Source organism: Crassostrea angulata, chromosome 1 (genome assembly GCF_025612915.1).
Source record: "Crassostrea angulata isolate pt1a10 chromosome 1, ASM2561291v2, whole genome shotgun sequence".
Lineage (NCBI taxonomy): Eukaryota > Metazoa > Mollusca > Bivalvia > Ostreida > Ostreidae > Magallana > Magallana angulata.
In genome coordinates this window covers 36,391,543-36,417,964 of record NC_069111.1, presented here as the reverse complement: position 1 = coordinate 36,417,964, position 26,422 = coordinate 36,391,543, and the positions used below count along the sequence as shown (strand labels likewise).

Below are 26,422 nucleotides of genomic sequence, written 5' to 3'. Positions count from 1 at the left end.
TAGAATATGTATATTCACAATACCGTACATCTTTGAAAAGCTCAAGTTTTCGTCGAGCAAACCAGCGTCCGTCTTTTAAATTGTATGTATACATGTATGTCTTAATCAAATTGACCTATAGATAATGAATGAACGTATCGGATGAGGGCGGTATTGATCGATTGATTAGTTCCGATTTGTTCAGTAATGCACGTCTATAAATAAATAATTCTACAAAACTCAAAACCTTTCAATACGTGCAATCCTCTATTGGAATTCTATTAATAAGCAACTTCTCCAAAAGGTGTTCAGCTTCAAGAGGTCATTGATCAAACAATGGCGGTCTAACGTCGTCAGTTGTACAAAATTCGAATCACCTACGTCAACGGTTTCCGGCGTTCCGCTCTCCGGTGACGGTCGACGAGCTAATGATTGGCAAGCGACGATTGGTTGTTCTTTTGAATCTCTCCAATGCAGCCGATTCAGCTGCTGATCATTCAGATATTATTCCATTATCAGGTAAAGAGGCTCTTCCCCCGTGTGGATCTCTCAATTCTCATTAATGAAGACTGATTGGGAATGAGTAGAGCGCCGGCACCGATGTTTGTTACTGACGGCGGGCGTACACGATCTAGATGGTAGGTACATCATATTGAAATGATTTCATAAATAAGAAAAGTGTATAGATACTCATTATTGATAAATAAAATGTAAACTTAAAATTCAAAACACCAGGAAATTATTAGTTTATTTACATTGTCAAATCTCTCTCTCTCTCTCTCTCTCTCTCTCTCTCTCTGAAGAGTGAAGAAAATCTTAAAACACTATATCATAGGATATTGTTCAAATGTTTTTGGATGCTTGTAAGTACAAGTCTATAGAAAAACCTGCATGGTTTTAAGATATGGTAACGTTTCATTTACTTCCATTTTATTCTTCCTTCTTTCGTTAAAAAGAAAGTTTAACATGCTCTGGCATATTTCCAGTATTCTAGATAAATTCGTCATTTCAATGTTTTTAATTCATTGTCTTAGAATTTGAAATAATGAAATTCAAACAAATTTCAGAAATGTTCCTGGTTCATTTCATTTTGTCCTCCCTCCTTTCATCTTTTTCTTCCGACAAAACCTGAAATCGTTAAAGATTACTGAACATTGTGTGGCAGCATTTGGTCAATAAAGTAATTCTACACAGTTAATCTTAATCCTCACCGCCATAAAGAATGCGTGGACGGTCTCCATTCAGTTAGTTAATGCCACGGTTCCCAGGAAAGTGTTGTCATATTCTAATGCAATTCAAAAATATTTTAGCTATGATTTATTATTTAAATTGATTTATTTTCCGTCACGGTGCAGTTTTTAATGTTTTATTTATTCCCGTGCATGATGAATTTTTTTTTTTAATTTCAAAGCATGATTGATGTCTTTGCGCAACACTTTCTCTCTAGCTTTCATTTATCGTTTTTGTTTTCCAAATTTGATCATAGTTGCTGAAAAAGAGGATGCCTACTCTCACACATGGGGAAATTTAGTTTGCATGATCACACCTTCGGTATGCGCGTAGGAAAAACAAAACTTTTCGTGACAATTAGTTTTAACATTGTCTTCATATCTTATTCCAACGAAATATATTTTTTGGTCACTGAAAAAAAATATCGATACTTGTATTTGTCTATTACACGTCAACTATGCTTTAAAAATAAGTTAAAAACATTTCCTATCAAAGATCAAAGTTAACTAAAGGTCAAAACGACTACTCGTATTAATTTTACTTTTTATCACAAACATTTATTTCTGCTAATAAACATTAACCTACGACAATTAGTCTGAAAACATTTTTTTTTTAAACTTTGTAAATTTATCATTGGTAATTGGAAACACTGGAGACGTGGATGACGTTCATAGTTGGGTTCTGAGCTGATAAGTAAAACTGAGTCATTCATTCAATATACCGGTATATCTAGCAGAGGGAATCTTGCGCTGTGGGTTAATTAGACAGGCTTTTGTAACAGTAATTGGACAGTCAGGTCACACACACAATCAATTCTAATGCCATGTAATCCAAATTTGGCGCCAGTCTCTGGAAGCAATAACGAATGAGAGATGTAGAAGTAAGATATTGGCCTTGTCGTTGGTCCATAAGGAGCTTCATTATGCATATCTAGAACTCCGTGACATTTACATTGGTATGAACCATTATGATTTTTTCCCTACTTTTAAAAACAAAATCGAAGAATTAAGGGCTTCATCATATTTTCCCTCTAAGTAAAACAATTTGATATTTAAACTCGTTCAATTACTGTATAAATTTATAACTGCTTTTCTTCTTTTTTATTTGTTAATCTTTTTTGGTAAATATTAAACCTTTGTAATCATTTTTCTTAATTTATTTTTTCTACCCCTTCTTTTCCATAACACTCATATTTTAATATTTTGGATAAACGTTTCAGTGGAATTGCTGACATTTGAGCGAGAAAAAACCTTTGACGTACATTGGACGATGTATTTTTCCTTTCTTGGTTTAATCCCCCCCCCCCCCCCCCACTACAATAATCGTGAATGCACACAAACAACGCAGATTGATAGCATGACAGCAAAGATGAAAATACAACCCCACATCTGCCTGATTGCTCTGGTCATCAAAATTTCTCTCATATTCATTTCCGAGAAAAGAAACTTAAGACTTTGTATTGGACACTGAGATTAACCCTGGGGTCCGGGTGCTTATTGATATTCACACGTGGACTTAGGCACATTAAACATTCATTAAGAATTCACATTTATCGTATAATAAGTACATGTATATGATGGATTTAAATTTTCTTATTGCAATTTTTCCATTTTTCATTTCTGGTTGTAATACACTTGATAGTATGATTAAAGCTTTAAAAGGCTCTCAAATGACCAAATAATGATATTTTAGTCACTAACATAACCTTACGTAACATCTGATGCAAAAGGTATGTTTATGTTTTATAATCTTGCCATAAAAACATCAAAATGCCTAACAATAGAATCTCCCAGACCATAAAAAATTAAACCAATTCAAAATAAATCCAAATTTGAGTGCCATTGACATACCTTTAATCTCTAATTTAAAAGCCTTTTTTATAAATATGATTACTTTTTGACATTCTTAAATTTTGTCAATCTCACGTATCTTTGAACTTATATATTATACATGTAATAAAAATGAGGAATTATATGCGAAGACTACGAAACTAGAACAAAATCTGTTTTTTTTAAACTTAGATTTAATTAAAAATCCAAGGACACTAAGAGCATCAACTTTTCCACTCTTTTGTACGTACAAAATGAATTTTTAATTTCTAGTTGGTTTGTTTTGATGCAAATTTTGGTCATTGCAGCCAAGCGTGACATCCTGAACTTATTGTTTTCAACCACGAATCGATTTTTTTTTAGAATTAATAATTAAACTCAATCAAAATTGTGTGTCAATTGAATTAAATCCCAGAATACCAGCAACTCTTTCTGCCAATAATTTATTAACGATTCTGAGAAAAACAATTTAGTCAATAAATCAAATTCAAATAAGAGCAGCTCGCTGAGGGGATTGTTTCTTCCTCTATATCTGGATGGAAATGTTTGACTGCTAGACTGTGCATAGTATGTGGTATGAATTTCACAATCATCAAAGTTAAGGTGATTTGCACTTCCTTCGATCTGAAGACACAAAGAACAAGGTATGATACTTGGATATTTAAGCCTAGATATGAATGTCAAGGCTATCTGCTTTAAAATCTATACAATAATTTTAATCAAAGTAGCAATTTTAAAAATTTATAAATTTGAAGAATTATACCTTTGTTTTATATTATGTCACTAATTTTGCGACTTTAAAACATTTTTCTTAAAAAATTGGCTACTTTTACAAATTTTCCTTCCTGTTTGCGAAAGACTCATCCTTAAGCAATCCATATTATTTTTCTTTTATGGTAATATGTATGCTTAGAATCATGAGAGGTAGAAAGGGGGTAAATGTGACTTATTGACTTAAGCCTTTCTGACTCCACTGTGGAGCATAGGCCACAGACAATTCTTCTCCACTTCTCTTTGTCCTTTGCTAGTTGGTGGATGATGTTCCAGCTGTGTCCTTTCTTGGCCATTTCTTTTTTAAGGACTCTTCTCCAAGTCAGTCTTGGTCTTCCCTTCATCGAAGGGCTTGGCAAGTGCTAATCGAATGTTGGTCAATTATTTAATGGTATTCAGTTATTCTTCGATTTCTGTCAGTAAGCTTCAGGACCAAACAATAAAGTGTTTTTGGCAATATTTGAGAAACAAAACTAATCATTTACATTTCAGAAATTTAATTTTTGTTCTGTCTAACCACTGCTGGGAGAAACATCTTTCATTTTAAAACCAAGTTTTTTCTAGATTGAGCCCATTGAGTGCCGATTATAGGAAATTCAATGCTTAAAATTCTGGCAAAAAATGTTTCCTGTTTTCTTTAAATTTTGCAAACCTTGTTTTTATCTAATCCAAATTGTGAACCCAGGCAGACTTCACATGCCAGTATAAATATGATTGCTAATCAACCAAGATTGGAGATGGCTCCAACATATGGACTAATTTTTAAATTATGAAGAAACTATTAAAATTAGAAAAGGTTATTTATCGGCGATGTTTGCCAAAGACATTTTTGTTAAGTTTTATTTTACTGATATTTTACTGAAGTTAAACTGTGAACCATTGTTTTGTTGATTTTTCTATTGTAAGATGATTTCATATGCTATAATTGAAAGGAGACAAAGGGTTCTTCCTGAAACGGGAGATGAGCCATTGGCATTTTCGGTGTTCAAATGGAACAAACTGTAGACTAGGCCAATAATTAATATTAGTGTTCTTTTAGTCAGTTGATCGATCATCCACGTATCTAGGAGATAAGCCACAAAGAATACAATAACTGAGATTTTCCTATACTATCGAAGTAGCCGGGGAGTCATTTGCCCAAATCCGATTTAAAAAGGTGGTTTACATGTTTTTATATATTTCAAGGTCAAGTAGAAATTATAAAAACGATTTTTTAATTTTTGATGTACAATTGCTTTTCCTTTATAATGAAATTTAGAACACACATGTGCTGGGCATGTATCGTCCAGCCATTGGTTTTTTAAGATACATTTACTGGTCAAATGGTAAATTTCCATTTACTAGTATAGAAAGCTTATGGATTCAGCCCTTTTTTTGGCTTATATTATTGGGGGGGGGGGGGGCAAAGTCTTTGTTAATGGGCACGATCTACGTTTTCTGCGTGATTTTCATTTTACATTAATGTTTCAACTCAAATAATGGATTTAAAAAAAAATTGATTTAGAAGAGCAGAAAGGAGAAAGGAAAATGTTGGAATATAGCTCAGAAGATGTATGGCGTGCATGAAGAAAGAAAGTTGTACGATTCCATGCGCGGATCAAGAAAAATTTTCCAGGAGGGTGGTCCGACGGTTATTTGAGTTTGCCCGTTGGAGGGGGTCTGAGGCATATTTTTGTCGATTTTATAACGTAAAAAAGAAATTGAATTTTGCAGGGGAGGTCCTGACAAGCCCCCCCCCCCCCCCCCCCCTCCCAGATCTGCGCATGGATTCTGAATATCTCGCGAGATGAACACGTTGCAAAAGTATTGCATTATTTCATCAGGAAATTGGTTGTTTGAGTAGAGCTAGCTTTAATTTTGAAAAGCTTAGGCCTACTCCCGGTGTCATATTACTTAGAAAGTTGTGTAAACGAAGAATAAAATCAATCTATATAGGAAATTGAAAAAAAAGTACGACCATGTTTTGTTGCCATCGATAGACACAACCATTGTTACTTCCAATATCAATCTTTTTCTTTTTTAAGATATTAAGTTTTTATCAGATAGATGAACGTCATTTTTTTTTTACTGGAATTAGATTTTCATATTTATGGAAAGGGATTCTGAGAAAAGTATATTCCTACTTTAACTTATTTGAATCTAGACAACCAAAAGTTGTCATTAACATAGAAACTTTTTTTCAGATACTAAACATACATACACTTTTTACCTCGTTACTTAATATTGTCCGTAAATGCCTACATAATGTCGCTGATTTGCCATCTCATAAAAATGTGATTTCGTTCAAAAGCCCTAGCATGGTTAAACCAAATTTGGTTTAAATGTCGTTAACAGATTACAGTTTCCTCGAATTTAAAAATATCGCTACTTGTTATGCCCAAGTGAATCCGAGCCTCTCCTGCCCGACAGAAGTCGGAAATACAAATTTGCAGGCTGTTTTTTTTCCGCTGGACCGAAAGGCCTGAGAGGTTGCGACTGACTTCCCCCCCCCCCCATGTTATTGGAACTACATGCAGAGATATTTCCGACGAATTTCTTTTGTCTGTGTTCGAGGTTATTTTTTGCGAGCGGCAATGGCCCAATGTTTATAAAACATAACATTTATATGCTTGTGATAACACACTAAACATAATGTGCGTGATCTGACCTACGAAGCAACCATATGCAAAAAATAAGCATTTAATGCTCAAATACGGTACAACAAGGTAAATGATGACAACAAAGAATTAAATAAACCAAGATCGAAATTGCAGGAAACTTGCTTTTCTTTTTAGCAGTCAATTGTTCATGGTTCTGGAGGTGTTTTTAATATAGAGAAGCTGACATTTGCAAAGACGGATTAGAAGAAGCGGAATTCACAAAATTATATACATGAACAATGTAATATATAAAACTGAATCTTTTTGTCCTACGCCGATTAATTCTAAAAGGTGTAGTTCGTCTCCGCAGTCTCAATGAATGGGAAAAAAATAGGTAGATATGTCATCTCGATTCTATTTAGATAAAAGAGACTTGAACAGTTCTCTGAGTAAGGAAACATACCGGATCGATCAAAGGTCTTTGAAGAAGTTTTTCGCGTATTAGGATAAAAGTGGTTATCTTAATTGCCATTTCCGTTTCTTTGTTGCTCTTGAGGTTTCAGTTTTTTCCTTTGTATTTCTCGGTGAAATCTTATTTCATACTGTCGTAATCTAATGATGAATATTTAAAAAGGATTGCTTATGTGTTAAAGTGTCTTCTCCTAAAGAAATACGGGGATGCTTCTTTCATGCAAGTGACAATCTGACGCTTTGGGAAAAAAGAACATGACATGATTACTTTACGAAGAGAGAAGAGTTTGAAATCGCCAATAGGTTAATGATGATTATAAGCACCAGAACAAGATTTATAAACTATGCATTATTTAGAAATAAAATCACTTGGCATAAAACTTATTGTCAAAGATGTATTGTAATTTTGTACTCCTGATCGAAATCTGACTTTAGAGTAGATTTCCCCCCTGAATAAATATTAACTGTATAAAAGTCCCACCTTTCACCACAGTAGATTTTCTCCTGTTTATGTAATTTGAACAAAATAAGTTGACCTTACATACTAGTACATGGTTTTATGAATTCCAAATCAAACACTTCCAGGGGAAATTTTAATATGGTCAAATAGAAATCAAAGCAAATGTTCCTCTTTCTAATTGTAGAAAAACTACAATAATGTAACTCCATTTTCTCTAGTACATAAAAGCCATTACATGTATTTGACACCTAGCTCTGGGGCTATAAAACTCAGAATAGCTCACTATTGGTGTTCGTTTCACTTTTCTACGATATAATTTCTTTTGTAAAGTGAGATTGAGATCAAACATGAGATGTCTAGGTTTATAGCCCCGGATCCTTTATTTCTGGATTGCAATAAATAAGCAAACAAGGATCTCAGCAAAATAGTTTCCATATTTTTGTTCGTAATTGTAAAATTACAATAAAACAATGCAGTATCGCTAAACACCGCTGCTTTTTCAATGAACACTTTACATAATTTTTTCCCCATACGTATATATACAAAGTATTGGAAAATATACCTAGACTCTGTGATCTAGACGCATTAATCAAATTTTTCATCGTGTTATGTCCCTAGGGAATGTCTGACGGAATAACTTCTATTTTTGATAGACCAATCTCATCGCAGCGTAAAGCAGTTAATGATTTTGAGTTGCTGTGCTAAGAAAAGATATTTATTGTTTGTATATCTATCGTCGACCAGCTTTGTTTGTCTCATAGTGGCTTTCTCTGAAAAGCTGAGATAAGTTGGTGACATTGTTCCTTTATTGTTGTTTGTTAATGTGTAAAGCCTTCTTGTTCTTTCCTTTGAATGGTGTATTGTGATAATATTAATCATATATTAAATATTAAATATTTTCCAGCGTCTTTGTGATAACACTACGAATCGATTTTGTAATTTTTTGCCCAATACATTCCATCAATAACTATCTTAACATTAAAACTTACAATGGCTAAAAATAATGTAAATATGAGTAATAAGGAATCATTCTTTGAATATTATGAGGTAATCAAATACGCTCGGGCGTGATCAAATACATGTATCATAAAGCCATTCGGACTCAATTTGATTTGATCATTGATCACCTAACAATACTTTATAATAGACTACAATAGATTGATTCCTTATTCCTTAAATACAAACCAACGAACAACTACGGGTAAATAATAACAGTCTAATAACTAATAAAGCATCGAGTTTAACAGAGAGATTAGTCACTGTGGTTTAATATTTTATTTATTTCATGTGAATATAATCACATGGATGCAATTAAAAAATACTGTTAAGTTTAAGATAATTTTGCAGCTTAATTTTATCCTATATTTCCAATTTATTTTATACTTTTTATCTATGCTAAGGGGAAATAAATCTTTTTCTGACTTTTCTCTCTGCTGTATGTCTAAATGTTGTAATTTTTCTAATCCCAACAACTAATTTTAAAATTTATTTGTAGTTTTAGTTTTCTAACACAGTTGACAACAAGTGAAAAGCTGTCAATGTGACAGCAAACCGGGTTTTCATTTATGTGAACTGTATCCATAATCCATGTCAACCCGTATCGAGTGAAATGGAGTACCCTATAAGCAATATTTTGCCAAAAAAAGTTCAAAAGCTTGGTTTTTTTCATAAATTATCGGAAATCAAAATCCTAGCAATATGCACACCTCCAATATAAGTACAATTGATTTGCAAAAGAACAACTTCCTATCTTGAGAACTGAAGGGGGAGTTATCCGTACAATGAGGGTACCCTATGTGCAAATTTTGCAAAAAATGACTAAGTTCAAAAGCTGGTATTTTGTTCATAAATTATTGGAAATCAAAATTCTAGCAATATGCACACCTCTAATATAAGTACAATTGATTTGCAAAAGAACAACTTCTTATTTTGAAAACGTATAGGAGGAGTTATGCGTACAATGAGCGTACCCTTTACGCAATATTTTGCCAAAAAATGACTAAGTTCAAAAGCTGGTATTTTGTTCATAAATTATCAGAAATCAAAATCCTCGCAATATGCACACCTCTAATATATGTACAATTGATCTGCAAAAGAACAACTTCCTATCTTGAAAACTATAGGAGGAGTTATCCGTACAATGAGGGTACCCCTTTGGCAGCCGCCCGCCCGCCCGCCATTCTCACGATTTTAATAACCGGATTTTTCCGGAAAACCCGGTTAATAAAATTAAAAAAAGATAAACAAGTTTTTGCCTTCAAAGATTTTTACTTTTAACCAAAAAAAGTACGTTTTATGTTGCTAAAATATGCTCTAGTTCATGTTTTTCTGACATCTCAAAAAGTGTGATGACATGAATATTTTTTGTAATGATTGATGAAATCCAAGTCTGTTAAGTTGAAATCAGTTCTGTTTTTCAACTTTCATCAGAGAATTTTACGAGTATGAAGTTACCTTAAGTAAAACAAATATAGAAGGATATTTAACAAAATAAAGTTCTAAAAAGGTATCTTAATTAACAGAATACAAAGAGGCAGCATGCATATATGTGTGTCAATTTCTGCAGTCCTTGCCAATAATTGCAGGAGAATAAGAGATACTCAACATGTACTTCTTCTCATGTTTATATAGCGCACGCGTCATCAATCAGATCTAACTGTTTCAACAGTCTCTCATTTTATTGTAATGGGGGCAGTGAATCAAGAGATATATAATGCATCTGTTGTTTGATGTATACTAATTTAATTATTAAGAAAAAATTAAAGTTGATTTTTGTCACAAGAGACTCGCCATACTATTCATTCGTGTTCGCTCTATCCTTTAAAAAACCTCACAATTAATTTAAAAGAGAAAAAAGATACAGCACTAACTATACATAATATTTTCTTCTCTTTTCAAATACTATACAAATTGACAGCATCTTTTTGTCGCACAGAATCATACTTAACGACTGACCTATTTGCAATTCCTTTTGCTGAAAGCTCGAATTAGAAGCACACGAGGCGGCTAATTGTAATTTGGACAGATAGCGTAGGATGATGTGGATCGATCATCATTCTGGTCATTTCTCGCCGTGATTGATGCATGGATTAGTCCGCTAATTTCTACACTATCGTACTAGAAGCAGATGCTCTATATTTCACCGATGCAATGAATTGTAGGTCCAATTCAGCCACCAAATTGCTCATTATCTGGACTTTTCTTCCCGTAACTCGTGGATACCAGATATTCATACACAAGTCCAGTTGATAATGAGGAACGTATATGAACTTGATAATAAACTATGAAGCCATAACTGTGTCATAAATTATTTCATTTTCCCATCAACTTTGAGCTGTATTTTCCGAACCTGAACATAGACATAATATTACTTACGAACAAAAAAAATGCTAGGGTATCTGAAACTTTCAACACAAACTAATGCACTCGCTAAGATGCTGAAAAGTAAAATGATAGTTGTTTTGATGTATTGCGTCCCATGCAAGCATGTAATACCAATGCTTCGGAATATTTTCTGTGTTCTTTTATGATCAATGAATGGAAATGTTAAAAGCCTCATCAGTAACTTTCACCTCTAGGACTAATATACACATGATGCATTGGCAAAGTATAAGTCTCTGCACAGAATCTCAACCTTAAGAAATGAAGTTTGGAATAATCTTTAATACTCCGTTGCTTCACAAGTTAGAACTTTGAATTTTTTACGTTTTGCCTAAAGAAAATGACACTGAAATTGACACAGTTTAAGATCATGACAGGGTGCATGTACAGAAAGGTATTGTTTAATTTGGGTTCAAATATTCAATAATTTCGTTAAAAAAATCACCCATACACAAATACTTAATCTTAAACGTCAAATTTTAATTATCTTTCAACTGCATAACTCAACTGGGCAAAAAATTATTGTTATTAGAATTCTGAAAAATCTTTATTTCATCATTTAGCCATCCAGATTATTTATGGAGAAATTTACTGCAATCAGTTTTTAAAGTCCATGACATCAGAGAAATTTGCGTACGTTTTTTCAAATTGATACCAACCGGTATTTTATCATCATTCATCTTTAACTTGTGAAGCTTTCCTCTTTCAATAAATAATGACAATTAACGTATCAATATAGTGGAAGTAGTTTTTGCGTGAATCAAATAGAGTACCGATCCTTTCTGATTTCCCCAGACAAACAAGCAAGATGTTTCCTGGTTTCAAATTTGTTACAAGGACAAATGGGTTTGCGTAATGGGTCACACTTTATTACCTATGGTGCACAAGAGATATCGACAAAGTTATCTAATTGCCATGAACATTTTCCTTTATTAAGTTTAATATGACTGTCGAATGGAAACTGTCAACTTTTATGTTCCAAAACTTTTTAGACCTCGCAAAGGTGGGAGATGGTGTTGGTAATTTTCTTAAATATTTATCATGATGTGAAATAAATGTCCATGCGTTCTAGTTAGTTTGTAGATAATTATGAATTATTCAGCATGGCCTCTCGTTAACTGGATCTTAAGTGTAATCCTCTTAGATTGTTCTCTTTAGGTGAACATCCAGGTAGGTTTGGGGAAACTCGTGATATTTGACATAGGTATACGGGTCCAGAACACTCATTGGGGTAACCATTCAAGTTATTTAACATGTCAAGATTAAGTTAAAAAATTTGTCGACATTGCGAGCAAATTAATCCACCAAAATATTTTATTTTCAGAAATGGAAAACAGTACCATTCTTTCATCGCCATTGGTCAGCTTGGTCGTCAGTAACCTCTCACATTCCTCTCCTACCCCAGCAACCCGGATGGACAGCATGATGGACAACCCTTTAGAATTAGCAAGTGACGAACAATTACGCTTAACCCGACTAGTGGTTCAAAAGTGTTTGGTGCCTATCATCACCTGCGCAGGCGTAACCGGAAATGTCGTCAGCATTGCAGTTTTGACTCACAAAAGCATGAAGACGTCAACCAATTGCTACTTGACTGCTTTGGCTATTTTTGACATTCTTTATCTAGTAACAAGTCTGGCACTGAGTTTGAAACATTATGAAGACATTAACGAGCAGAAAATATACAAGTATTTTTATCTTTATTCTCGTGTGTTGGCCGACATTTGGTCGAACGTATCTGTGTGCTTGACGGTGACGTTTACTTTAGAACGGTACGTAGGAGTCTGTCACCCAATCAAAGGCCGCGCGGTCTGTACTCCCAAAAGAGCCCGGATTATAACGTGTTGTGTCGTTTTATTCGTATTGATCGCAACATCACCAGAATTCTTAGAGTGGGAAGTTTTTGAATCAAAAAACGATAAAAACCTAACAATTACCGAAATTATAACCACAGAAATTGGAGAAAGCAGAGCCTACACGGTGTTTTATCATTGGTTTATAGTTGCAATGTTTACATTTATTCCGCTAGCGGCATTATTGGGCTTCAACATTATTCTTATTCGTTCAGTGTGTAAAGCTAACCGTATACGAAGGCGAATGACGTACGTCGCCGTGAACCGGCCTGGGGAGGCACATTCAGGAGAACATACAAGAATCACGTGTATGTTGATCAGCGTCGCCTTTGTGTTTATCATTTGTCAGCTTCCTACAGCAACAATGATGTGCTATATTACTTACTTAGAACTTTCCGGGACGGAATTAACTCATACTGAAAACAATTACCGCAAAATTGCAGGAAACGTTGCAAACATTCTCATATCACTAAACGCTGCAGTGAACTTTATTCTATACTCTGTAATGAGTACGAAATTCAGAAAGGTTTTCCAGCGATTGTTTTGCAAACACTCCAGGTACACCCTAGGAAAGAGCATATCGGAATATTCCTATTCTACGGGGATGTCCACGGTCCGGCGAATTTCATCTTGTCGTGACGCGGAAAACAGGCGAATCGGCTTGAATTCCCACTCGCCCGAATACCTAATCAGACGCCTCCGACCCCCTGCAACTCCGCATCGTTCCCAAGAATCCCTTACTTCTAGAGAATCTTTCAAGCGGAATAGCTGCTACACAAAACGCTCGTACACAGATACTGTTTTGTGACGAAAACGAGATCCAAGGTCGAGTGTCAAGAATGAAATTGACGTCTTAAACCATCCGCGGCTTTCAGCGGATTTCCGACGTCAGTCAAACATTTGTTTGCGCAAACAGGCTCAATACAGCGTGCTGTTGAAAATTGAAATATTGTCGTTGAAGTGTAAGAATACTGCAATCCGATCATAGCTTTGCAAAAAGGATGATATCGATACAAATCAATGACTGTATTTATTTTATTTTTTTGTATCTAATACATGTACGTAAAAAGATAAGTAAAAATAAAAAATTAAATGTCTTTAATACGCCGAATACAGTATGTTATTCTTAATTAAAATAATTTGTTACACGGTATGAACTGAGTCTTTCTTTCTATGGATTTTTTTCAAAGGGCGTCCAATTGAATTTCGCCCCTATAATGCATTATAAATATCGTATACTAGTAATCGTGGAGGAGCGGTTTCACAAGTCCAATTTTAATTAGATTGCAATAAAATGCATTCCGTCTTATTAAAATTAAATAGAACATTTGTAAGGTATTCGCCATATTGCATTAGAACAATAATCTCTCTCTCTCTCTCTCTCTCTCTCTCTCTCTCTCTCTCTCTCTCTCTCTCTCTCTCTCTCTCTGTATTAATCCATATTGCGATAGTTAAAGCATTGTGCCTGACCATTCCATGATGAAAGAACTTAAATTTAAGCATAAACATTTGTCAGTATTGGCTTTGTGTATCAAAGAATAGACATTTTGTACTAGAAAAAAAAATACGTCAATCCAGTATTTTAGTCGTTGTCGTCCCAGCTAGTAAATTTAAAATTGCTGTGTTATAATATATTTTACAACTGCTCTATACGACAAAGGCGCCATGGGAAGTAAGAAAGTAAGTTATTATATTGATAAAATAATACAATCCATGTAATAAACCTGACTAATATTTGTAAACAGAATAATCTACTTAACGGTAAATAAAAAGATTTAACACAATATCTTAAAATTCGAAGAAAAATGCTGATTCTTTGCCATGACAACGAATTCTTTTATGAAAAAATCGGTAGGCTATCTAAAGCCTGTCGCCTCCATCTGAGACGAAAATGTCATCGAAGACTTTTACGATCAGCTGTTTTAATGTTGAAGACGTGTGTTCTCTGATTAATCCCCTAGTGCGATCTGACTTTCTTACTGAGAAACCAATTCAGAGAACCTATTGTTTAAAATGCGTACATTTTGTAAGCCTTCAATTATTGCTAACATAAAGGTTTTCAATTCTGAAACATGCTTTTTTTTACATAAATCATATGGTTGAAAAAACAAACAAACTCTTTATATCTCGATATATCTCCTTTTTACCGAGGTACCAAACAAAGAAATGGCGGAAAACGATGAAAAAGTTATTCCATTTTTTCCTGTACCATTTATATTCATTTTTTCTTCGTTCTTCGTTTCTTTCCTTTTATAACAAATCTAATAACAAAACTAAAGAAATTCCCTTTCATCATAAAGCATTTGAAACCATGCGTAGGGGTAACACCAACTTAAACAGCTAACTTTAGAAAGAAATTTGACTCTACCTTCTCATCACTCACGTAGAGTCATTGAGCAGATTTATTTGGATTGCACAAAGAAATGAAGGGTGCAATTCTTTATTGAAGCTGATTTTGAAAAAAATAAACCAGAGAAGATACCTTAAGTTGCAGGTATATTGTGTTTTCCAAGAAGAAGCTCAGTATACTTTCAATATTGTCTTTTACAAAAAATTGGATTCTTTAAAATCGAAATCTGTACATGACAGATTAAATTTTGATTTTAAAGAATCTAAAGTATGTAAAGGACAATATACCATTGATGCAAAACTATAGATACATTGTTTGAAATTGTCATACAATTTTTATGTATGTATATATAAGAAAGTAAGTAAATAATTGTTGATAAATATGAATTATAAATTATTAATTAGATAATTATTAAAATAAATAATTAAATATAAATAATAATCAAAGTGACATACATGTATTGTGCATTATAAACATTGAAACTTACACTGTAAACAAAATGAACATTTAAACTAAGCTGCACCTAGTCCATTGAACCTGTAAGTAACTTTTTTCGTTGAATTATATATATTTACATTTTCCTGTGTCTTTGCCTCTGATAACACTATGTATCGATTTTGTACTATATAACTATATATTTACATTTTCCAGTGTCTTTGCCTGTGATTACACTACGTATCGATTTTGTACTATATAACTCATAAAGCCAAATTGAGGCGCCAGCGGGGTTTGCTTATTTATATTTAAATATTTAATCGTACGATGGTTTAAAATTATATAAGTAAGAAGGAATCATTCTTTGAATATTATGAGGAGATAATTTCGGTCGGGGCGTGATCAAATCTATCATAAAGCCCTTCGGGCTTTATTGGATTTGATCACGCCCCGACCAAAACTATCACCCCATAATACTCAAAGAATGATTCCTTATTCCTTATATAATTCCAAATGAAGTCAAATTGAGGCGCCAGCGGGGTTTGCTTATTCATATTTAAACATTTAATCGTACGATGGTTTAAAATTATATAAATATAAGTAATAAGGAATTTTCTTTGAATATTGTGAGGTAAAAATTTCGGTCGGGGCGTGATCAAATCTATCATAAAGCCCTTCGGGCTTTATTGGATTTGATCAAGCCCGACCGAAATTATCACCTCATAATATTCAAAGAATGATTCCTTATTCATTATAAATTTACACACGCAGAAGATTTTTTCCATGGTTAAAGACTGTAATTTGGCAAATTTTATCTGGTTCAAATGATCATTACATCATTCTATCAATTGAAAACATTTTTTTCCTCATATTATCATAAACTTGACAGTCTAATACGATGTGGGTTTTTTTTATCTTCGACATAATGTACAGGGTTGAGTCAAAACAGCGTATCTATATAATCAAAATAATTTAGAATATTTATATGAATTATTCAAGACGTTCTCTTGAAAGGTAAAAGCCACTTGTCTAATGAAAGAGACTTGGGTGCCAAAGAAGAGCTAATATAATTAAGTAACTAAACATGTACATTAAAATGTATATGTTGTGAGTCGTAATCAATTCACAGAATGCAAGTGTTTTGTTATTCTAAGATTTTAATAATGATTAGCGAGGAGAATTTTGTAAGTTTAAAGATGGTTGTATGAACCATTCATTGGCAACACAGTCTTCTTAGTAAACGCCAAGATCTAAAGATTTAATTTAGACCGCTTCCTTTACAACTTCATCATTGATTGAAACTTTCCTGTTCTTAATTGAACTAAGTAATTTACTTCCTAGGAATAGTAATCAATTCCTTAATTCAAAGATAAAGTCAAATACATTTATCTATTAATATAAATATAATATCAATTCACGTTTTCTGGGAGTTTGGGGGTAGGTTTGATACAACTCGAATTACCCCACCTACGTTAAAATTGTATTTTGGACTATCACTAACAAATACCGGATATTGTACTTGTCGTTTTCCCGCGCAGATGCGCAGTACCTTGAATACAATCAAAATTGTGCAACAGTTAAACTAATTTGATTAAAAATAAGTTCTGTTAAGGTTTTATGGGTATCTGAAATTATATTCACTTTAATCAAGTACATACATGTATCTATGAAAGTTTGATCTAGACGATTTTGCCAGAGTAATTCAAAGCTAACGTTTTAAATAAACAAACAGATTAATCTTTAAAATTTGTGGGAATTCAGTCGTGTAAAGGTCGTAAAAATTACTCCTCTTCTGCCATGTCAGTTGCACTTCTCATACATACAATGTATTTCATAAGTCCTAGCGTACCATTATACAGAACCTTTATTCTTCTATTCATGAAGGTTAATAACAATGATTAAGCCTTAATGAATAAATAATTTGGTGCCATTGTCCTGTTTTAGAACAATCGCAGATTTTTGTGCATTCTTCCTTCGTATAGGAACTGTCAAGGTTAGGATTTCACCCATCAAATGATGATTGAGCCGGTGTGCGAACGAAGGGTATCAAATAGATATATGTACCGGTATCTCATTTAGAATCAGAGAGAAAATGTGCTTTTGTGCCGTTGGAAGTCATTATCAATTAATTACTCGTGGCAACATCTATACAAAGTATATTATATCATACTGGTATTATATTTAGTGTACTCTGAGAGATACCTGATTAGTCTAGAGTATATATCAACGTTTGTGAAGTACATATGAACGCTCAAAATGAAGGCCGTGATATAAGTACTCTCTGAATTGCTAATCTCTCGATGGTGACAGAGGATAGCTTTTACCTGTCAAGGACAGATCAAGCAGAAAGTGAGCATACATGTACCATTGACTGATTTTGGGAGTGATTTTCAAAAATGCTAAAATTTGTTTGCATGGTCCTGACTTTTGAGAATTTTTCGGACATTTCAGAATAAAGACTGCACAATTTGAAGTTGTATTTGGAACGATATTAACAGATTGGTGGTAGGGGAGAGCTTCGCCAAAAAAAATTACGTAACCCATTTCCAACGATATCCTTTAATATCTTTTTTTCATTTTTTTAAAACGTAATCACCAATTCATATGTTCCTGGTAGTAATGCAAAAATAAAATTTGCATAATTTTGTACATGTTATAAGATACAACACAACTTGTAGTTTTCGCGGAAAGCAAACAAGGTTGCCGAAATTTTGAAAGGAAACAGAGATTGCATTGAAGGCCCTGGTTGTTAGATTCATTAGATCGTGTGTACTACTTGTCATATATAGTGCCTTTGTGTTTTTTGTTTTTTAAAATCAGAGGGTTTGAAAATACGGAGGTTTGAGCTAGGTTTTCTACAAAACAAACAAGTTGGATTTCTATTTCACGTTGTGACTGTGTGTGTGTGGGGACCAATAAATTCTCATGACAACAGAGGAAAAGGTTTATGGTTGCAAAAACAAAACCCACACTATATTTATTTCGTTTAGAAATTTGAAATCACGCTTCATAGTGCGACAAAAGTAAAAGGTAAAATGTTCAAAAGAATTCATCAAACCAAGTTTTAAAATGTACGCATAATTTTCATTAAACGAAGATTTGTTTTTGTTTTTTTGGATTTTTACGATAGATATAGATTTTTTGAAAGTTCAAAAAGTTGATTGAAGTGGATAGATGTGCATGGACAATTATCTGACTTTCAACTTGTACTGGAGTATGCTCGTTTGCTTGCATGTTTAAGCTCGAATTCACTTCCGCCTTTTCATATTTTATTTCGAGTGATCGTCAATTTTATCGAGCATTAAAATTCCCTTTTCTATCCTTTCAATTAGTGATCCGGCTGATGCACATATATTCGTTACCAAAGGCAATCAATACTATAAGCTTAAGGCTAGAAATTTAAAAAAGATGAAAGTATTAATTAAATAAAGATGGATTACAAGATTCTATCAACTTTTCGCTGCTCGACAGAGAGCGATTGGTTTTCGAATTCTTATTAAAAAGGGAGTTTTTAACAAATGTTTATGAGTCATTTCATACGTACTAGGTATTTTTTTTTCTTTTTTCACGCACTAAATTCCGAGAATATTCATAAAAAACGCAGTAAAAAGGGATACATGTAATATCAATCAATGAATAACGGATATGTATTAGCAATAAACAAAATACTTTAAATTAACGGGTATCTCAATTTGTAAATTGAAATGCAAACCAAAATGAGCAACTGCCAGAGGGGGTTGGGTGTCAATGAACATCCGACACCCTCTTCTCACCACCCACTGTCTCTCCTGAACTGATGGATGCCCGTCAGATACGGGGGTGCAGGGCGTACCCCCAAGGCCCTCGTGTCATCAGTAGTGGAGTTGTTATTCTCTGGTACCGATGGTATCGAATGGAGACCGGTATGTACCGAACCGTCCGATCTCTGTCCAGTTGTTGCACCTTCATGAACTGAAACCATTGAATCGTTAAGGTCCGTAAATTTCGATGTTAGCGGAAAAGATGGTTTTAATTCAACGTGCTGTGACGTCACACTGCGAGGCTTACCCTTGTTGGTCAATGAAAATATATTTTCAGGATTCGAGGATGTCTCCTTTACATCGTATTTCACATTATTCGCGTGGTTTGCAGTTGGTGGTGCAGACCTTAAAGACAGGCGGGAAGGCAATTGTTTTTCTTGCAGTAAACCTATACGGGTGTTGGACTTGACCAACTCTTTAGATTCCACAGCTTTATTTTGTCGAGTGTTTGACATTTCGCGTATCAATGAAAGACGGGAAGTCTGAATTTGTTTCTCTTGGGTCGACCTAACGGCAGTAGAAGCTGATTTCATAGAGAGCCGAAAAAGCTGACCCTGTGCGGAATCCAAAGCGGGAGGCGCGGACTTAATGGAGAGATGGGATATTTGTTTCTGTTTCACTGGGGCGGATCTAAGGTCTGATGGTGCCGATTTCATTGATATGAAGGAAGTCTGGTTTTGCTTGGATCCAAACACTTTGACTGGGGGATTTGAGGACAGACCTAACGTTTGGTCCTTTGTTGATCCAAAGGCTGGTGGTGCAGAATTTATAGACATACGGGAAAGCTTGAACCGTTTGTCAGGGACGGATCTAAACACTGGTGGTGCGGAGTTCATAGAGAGATGGGACATCTGTCCTGTTGTAGATTTAAACACTGGAAGTGGGGGCTCTAAGGAGAGGCGCGACGTCTGGTTTTGTTTCTCACTGGTCAGCGGTGTAGATTTCAGAGATGTCTGGGAGGTCAGGAGGTTTCTTTGGCTGGTGCTTGTCGCTCTGTTGACCTTGACTGTTGACAAAGGTCGTAACTTCAAGGAGTGGTTGGAAAGGGATCTGTCAACGTCTTCATTTCTCTTTTCTTGTTTATGTCCCTTGCTGACAACGTCAACATATTTCTGTCCATCACTGTCAGTGTCCGACTTAAAATCAAATTCAATTAAAACATGATTATGGTTTTTCTCCTGTCATGTTGTTAATGTATTAGGGTGGTTTGCAGTGTTAATCAAATTCAATAAAGGAAACGATTGTAATTTTAAACAAGTTTTCTTTTTATCCTAATTTTTAAGCAAAACAAAATAAAAAGTATTTCAATAAACGCATGCTCAAAAATACAATAACATAACAACTACATGCACTTAACGATCAAAGAAATCAAACGAATACTTACTCTTGCTTTATAACACCGACAAATTCTGCGGTACAGAAAAATAAAATGTAAATTCCGGGGGGGGGGGGGGGGGGGGGGGGTTAACTCAAAATGAAATTTATTTTCCGGAAAAGGTTTATAATGTACGGTTACTTACATAATGGCCAGGATAGCCAACAAATGTCCAATGAGAATCCCGACCGCTACGAATGCCATTACGGAACTGTCCTTCGCCGAGTCATCTTGTAGTCGAATATTAATATCCGCTGTTAGGGCCTTGGAGGGGATTAACTGTCCAAGAAACAATACTCACATCTGACAAACGTTATTGTCGTTTATAGAATCACAACGGTTTATCGCGTGTTTGTGAAATAGGAAAGAATCATTCATTACAGTTTTAAAACACGGTAGACGAAGCTGATTCATCGTCTAAATGACCTGTGGTACCAAAACAAAAGCAGGTAAAAGAACCAAAGGTTCACGCAAGCAATCATTATTTTTTGAAGGATTTGAAAGATGTAGTCACATAACTTCAACAAAATGTTCAAACAAATTAAGTATAATGCGCGTTAGCGGTTGTGAAAAGTTTGCATCCACTGTTGCATCAGTGGTTATATTTTCATTTTAAGAAGATGGGTGGATAAGGCGTGTAAAATGCCTATACACACACGGATAAGAAACTGAAAAATCAAAATATCCATAAATTTGATATTTTAAAAAAATATATTCAAAACAATATATATTTAACATATAATCGATTTTTAACCTTTAAATATGTTCAATACTTGGAATATGTTGACACAAACAGGCGGGTACATATCAAAACCTCTAAATATTGTCAAGAGTAGGTCTGTGCTCCATATTTTTCTCATTGTCTAAATAAGGTCTAATGGAAAACAAGCCGATTTCAATTAACAAAAAGTGGAGAGATGACCCTTTACACATTAAAAATATCATTTTGTATCCCAACAATTGAACCTTGTGAAAAACAAGTGAAAAGCTGTCAATGTGACAGCAAACCGGGTTTTCATTTATGTGAACTGTATCCATAATCCATGTCAACCCGTATCCAGTGAAATGGAGTACCCTATATGCAATATTTTGCCAAAAAATGACTAAGTTCAAAAGCTGGGTTTTATTTCATAATTTATTGGAAATCAAAATCCTAGCAATATGCACACCTCTAATATAAGTACAATTGATTTGCAAAAGAACAACTTCTTATCTTGAAAACTGTAGGAGGAGTTATCCGTACAATGAGGGTATTCTATATGCAATATTTTGCAAAAAAATGACTAAGTTCAAAAGCTGCTATTTGTTTTCATAAATTATCAGAAATCAAAATCCTAGCAATATGCACACCTCTGATATACGTACAATTGATCTGCAAAAGAACAATTACTGTAGGAGTTATCCGTACAATGAGGGTACCCTATACGCAATATTTTGCCAAAAAATGACTAAGTTCAAAAGCTGGTATTTTTTTCATAAACTATTGAAAATTAAAATCCTCGCAATATGCACACCTCTGATATATGTACAATTGATCTGCAAAAGAACAACTTCCTATCTTGAAAACTGTAGGAGGAGTTATCCGTACAATGAGGGTACCTTTTTGGCAGAAGCCCGCCATTTTCACCATTTTAATAACCGGATTTTACAGTTGGAAAACCCGGTTAAAAATAACACAATAATAATTCGTGGCCAAAGTCACACATAGTATTTAACAAGAGGCCCAGGGGCCACATCGCTCACCTGAGCAACAATTGCCTTAATTCAGATCAAATTAGCATTACAGTATCAAAATATCGTTAGAACTATGTACAGTATATCTTACTTAAAAAAATTCAAAATCGGTCAATTTTTATCCACCTCTTTTCTTTTTTGGAAATACCAAGCCCCTATTATTGTTGTACCTGTAAGAAGATTTTTCTCTATTCCTATATACCCCCCCCCCCCCTCCATTTCGTGGCCCCACTTTTCTCTAGGGAATCATGATTTCATCAAACTTAAATCTGCATAACTTTTGCTTTCACACTAAGTACTGAGTTTTGGACCGAAAACTTTCCCAGAATATTTTTAAAGATTTTCTCTATATATATCTATGTAAAAATTCAAACCGCCATCATGGCCCCACCTTTCCACTAGGGACTGTGATTTTGCAAACTCGAATTTACACTACCCGAGGATGCCTCTACTCAAGTTTAAGCTTTTCTGGCCAAATAGTATTTAAAAAGAAGATTTTTAAAGATTTTCACTATATATAAAAATTTATCCATTGTGGACCCGCCCTACCCCCAGGGACCATGATTTGAACAAACTTGAATCTACATTATCTGAGGATGGTTAGACGCCAATTTGAGCTTTCTTGGGCAAAAAGTTTTTAAGAGAATTTATTAAAAAGATTTTCTCTACATATTCCTGTATAAAAATTTATCCCCCAATTGTGGCCCCACCCTACCCCCGGGGACCATGATTTGAACAAACCTGAATCTACACTATCTGAGGATGCTTCAACTCAAATTTGAGCTTTCCTGGTCTAATAGTTTTTGAGAAGAAGATTTTTAAAGATTTTCTTTATATTACATGTATATTCCTATGTAAAACTTAATCCCCCTATTGTGGCCCCACCCTACCCACAGGGACCATGATTTGAACAAACTTGAATCTACACTATCCGAGGATGCTCCCAGTTTAATTTGAGATTTCCTGGCCTTATAGTTTTTGAGAAGAAGATTTTTAAAGAATTTCTCTATATATTCCTATGTAAAACTTGATCCCCTTATTGTGGCCCCACCCTACCCACAGGGACCATGATTTGAACAAACTTAAATCTACACTACCTGAGGATGCTTCCATTTTAATTTGAGCTTTCCTGGCCTTATAGTTTTTGTGAAGAAGATTTTTAAAGATTTTCTCTATATATTCTTATGTATAACTTGATCCCCCTCTTGTGGCCACTCCCGACTCCCGGTGACCATGATTTAAACAAATTTGAATCTACACTACCTGAGGATGCCTCCACACAAGTTTAAGCTTTTCAGGCCTAATACCGGTAGTTTTTAAGAAGAAGATTTTTGAAAAATACCAACAAATTTTCAATAATTCTTAATTATCTCCCCTTTAAAGAGGACGTGACTCTTCATTTAAACAAACTTGAATCCCCTTTACCTAGTGGTGCTTCGTGCCAAATTTGGTTGAAATCTGCCCAGTGGTTCTTGAGAAGAAGATGAAAATGTGAAAAGTTTACAACAACGACGACGACGACAACGACAGACAACGGACAAATTGTGATCAGAAAGGCCCACTTGAGCCTTTGGCTCAGGTGAGCTAAATATAGCACAATTTGTTGTGTCTAAAATTGCTCCGTGGTTAGAGCACCAGACCAAAAAAAAGATTACCAGACATAAGCTAACTTTAGAAAACTTGGGTTTTTATGTTGTGGGTTCGAAACCACCAAAATAGAAGGCAATATTTTTTTAATATATGTATATTAAAAACTGAATAAAGTTAGAAATTGTGCATTTGCAAACTCGTATTATAATACATTTGATAAGATTTAATCTAAAAAAATAAATTAAAAATTCTATTTCACTACCAAACCGAATGGGCATTTGTGCTATCTTACCCCCCCCCCCCCCCCCCCCGCATTCTTTATTTGAATTTTCTATCTTGTCTGCATATGATATTTCAATTCAAAGTTCTTGTATTTTTAACGATAAGTACTAGGCAATGGAAGCGGCATTTCAACAGTCACAACCGTTAGATCTTCAATGTGAGCGCGAGTTTTCATTTAGGCTTACGTTCAACGTACGAGTATGTGAAGCCAAAATAAAATATAAAATTCAAAATTCATTTATTAAACTGTCTGTGTTAAAGATTTTGGAATGCTATAAATTTTCAAACACTTCACAATATAATAACAACAAAAATAGCAAAATATGTACGATTAATGTTCTGTAAACATATATTGTAGCGACATACTAAGCTGTACATAACCTTAATTGGTAAAATGGCGTTCATTTTTTTATTGGAAAGGAAAACGTATTTAACATTGACGTATGTCTGTCTTTCACAACATGAATAGACAGCTTTTGCTTTCAAGCTTGGTACAAAAGAACATTGTGAGAAAGGCAAATGCAAAATAAAATGTGTATTAAAATTTATGACACGAAAATCTTGAATATTGTAATGTTGTAAGGCTGAGCAGTGTTTTAAAAAGGTAAGAATGTGTTAAAATGATAGAGTTTACCTTAACAGTTAATTCCCCATAAAGAAATATATTCTTTGCACATAAATATCTCTGAATAAAAAGAGAGAACACGTCAATGACGAAATCTCGCTTACATCAACTTCAACTGCTGACGCTGATATATAGAATGTGTGATTATTTTAAAACCGTCCAAAACCGTTTTGTTACCTTGTTGATACTTCGTTACTTTGATGAAGCATGTTACCTTGTTGACATTCTATGTTACATATTTTAAAATGTACATGTTGTTATCTAGTTGACATGCATTTTTTTCTTGTTCATGTTGACAATTTTTGTTACCATTGTTAATTTGTTGATGGAAGTTGTTAAATCTTTGTTACCTTATTGAATTTTTTTTGTTATCTTGTTGCCATGCTTTGTTGCCTGGTTGCCATACTTTGTAACCTTGTTGGCATTCTTTGTAACCTTGTTGACATTCTTTGTTACCTTGTTGACAAGCTTTGTTACCTAGTTGACTTTCTTTGGTGCCTAATTGACATGTTTTTGTTATCTTGTTGACATGCTTTGTTGCCTGGTTGCCATACTTTGTAACCTTGTTGGCATTCTTTGTAACCTTGTTGACATTCTTTGTTACCTTGTTGACAAGCTTTGTTACCTTGTTGACTTTCTTTGGTGCCTAATTGACATGTTTTTGTTATCTTGTTGACATGCTTTGTTGCCTGGTTGCTATGCTTTGTAACCTTGTTGACATGCTTTGTAACAAGGTTGGCATGTTTGTTACCTGGTTGACATTCTTTGCTACCTGGTTGAGTCACAGGTTGACATTCTTTGTTATGTTGTTGACATGCTCTGTTACCTTTGATGACATGCTTTGTTACCCTGTTGACATTCTTGTTACGTTGTTGATATGCTCTGTTACCTTTGTTGATATGCTTTGTTACCTGGTTGCCAATTTTTGTCATCTTAATGATGACATTCTTTGTTACCTTGTTTGACATGTTTTGTTACCTCGTTGACATCCTTGGACGTGTGGAGTCTCTGGTGGTTATTCGACAGTAGCTTTCCCTCGTGTTGGTCCACTTGACGCTGTAGTTTATCCTGTTTCCTCTGATGTAACGTTTCTTCGCTGTGCACGACCTTCCTCTCCTCTTTGTCTTTCATCTTTTTGTCTTTTTCAATGAGCAGTCAGATATGTTTACACATGTATTATGATATGTTTACTTACTATAGCAATGACTTTTCAAAAGAGCTGAATAAAAAGATGTGGTAAAAACTATTAAAAGATAGAAATGACAGGTTGATTAACAAATCACTTACTTGCACTAGTTTAGAGGTCACTTACATTTTTTTCTAGTGTCGACCTAATGCCAGGTTACATCGGAATGATTAAATAATGTTACATTTTCAAAATGCCGGTTTTTCCAAAAAAGCAACATCGGAAATACAATGAGGAAACTAAATACAGAACCCAATTACAAATTTTCAGAAGCCGGCATGTTTTTCTATAAAGCCAACTCCTACCAATATTCTGTGTGCTTCAGTACTAAAACAGTGTACAAACCCATAAAAACTACCTTCTTGAATTATCAATCTAAATAAAATTCATCTATAACTGGTAATTAAAAGTTTAATCTGTAATTTTTTTATAACATGATTTTAAACCGAATACTCTTCATAATGATAAAAAAAAAGATTCCAAATAAATCGA

At 34.2% G+C, this 26,422-nt stretch overlaps 2 protein-coding genes across 4 annotated transcripts; one reads left to right on the top strand and one right to left on the bottom strand.

The window, feature by feature from the left end:
* Positions 1–291: 291 nt before the first annotated feature.
* On the top strand, positions 292–13,700 carry LOC128191032 (FMRFamide receptor-like). 2 transcript variants are annotated; one of them, XM_052863198.1, is made up of 2 exons: positions 292–617; positions 12,025–13,700. In XM_052863198.1, exon 2 carries the CDS (start codon positions 12,027–12,029, stop codon positions 13,359–13,361), a length of 1,335 nt encoding a protein of 444 aa, XP_052719158.1. In that variant the 5' UTR covers positions 292–617; positions 12,025–12,026; the 3' UTR covers positions 13,362–13,700. The 2 variants fall into 2 exon arrangements, with proteins under 2 accessions (XP_052719158.1, XP_052719159.1); XM_052863199.1 differs by lacking the exon at positions 292–617 and adding an exon at positions 3,476–3,682.
* A 5,242-nt stretch (positions 13,701–18,942) lies between these two features.
* On the bottom strand, positions 18,943–26,150 carry LOC128159597 (uncharacterized). Of its 2 annotated transcripts, none has more exons than XM_052822735.1 (5): positions 26,032–26,150; positions 25,723–25,883; positions 20,659–20,792; positions 20,523–20,547; positions 18,943–20,274 (listed from the first exon to the last, which is right to left on the bottom strand). In XM_052822735.1, exons 2-5 carry the CDS (start codon positions 25,873–25,875, stop codon positions 19,108–19,110), a joined length of 1,479 nt encoding a protein of 492 aa, XP_052678695.1. In that variant the 5' UTR covers positions 25,876–25,883; positions 26,032–26,150; the 3' UTR covers positions 18,943–19,107. The 2 variants fall into 2 exon arrangements, with proteins under 2 accessions (XP_052678695.1, XP_052678705.1); XM_052822745.1 differs by having other exon boundaries at positions 26,057–26,144.
* Positions 26,151–26,422: the final 272 nt, after the last annotated feature.

Bases quoted from the DNA above. Each gene is read 5' to 3' on its own strand.
- LOC128191032 (XM_052863198.1), top strand. From the start codon at position 12,027: ATGGAAAACAGTACCATTCTTTCATCGCCATTGGTCAGCTTGGTCGTC.
- LOC128159597 (XM_052822735.1), bottom strand. From the start codon at position 25,875: ATGAAAGACAAAGAGGAGAGGAAGGTCGTGCACAGCGAAGAAACGTTA. The intron at 20,793-25,722 runs GTAACAAAACAT...TTTCTTGGACAG, and splicing joins CGTCCAAGGATGTCAACGAG to TTAATCCCCTCCAAGGCCCT. The intron at 20,275-20,522 runs GTAAGTATTCGT...TTTGATTTTAAG, and splicing joins GTCGGTGTTATAAAGCAAGA to TCGGACACTGACAGTGATGG.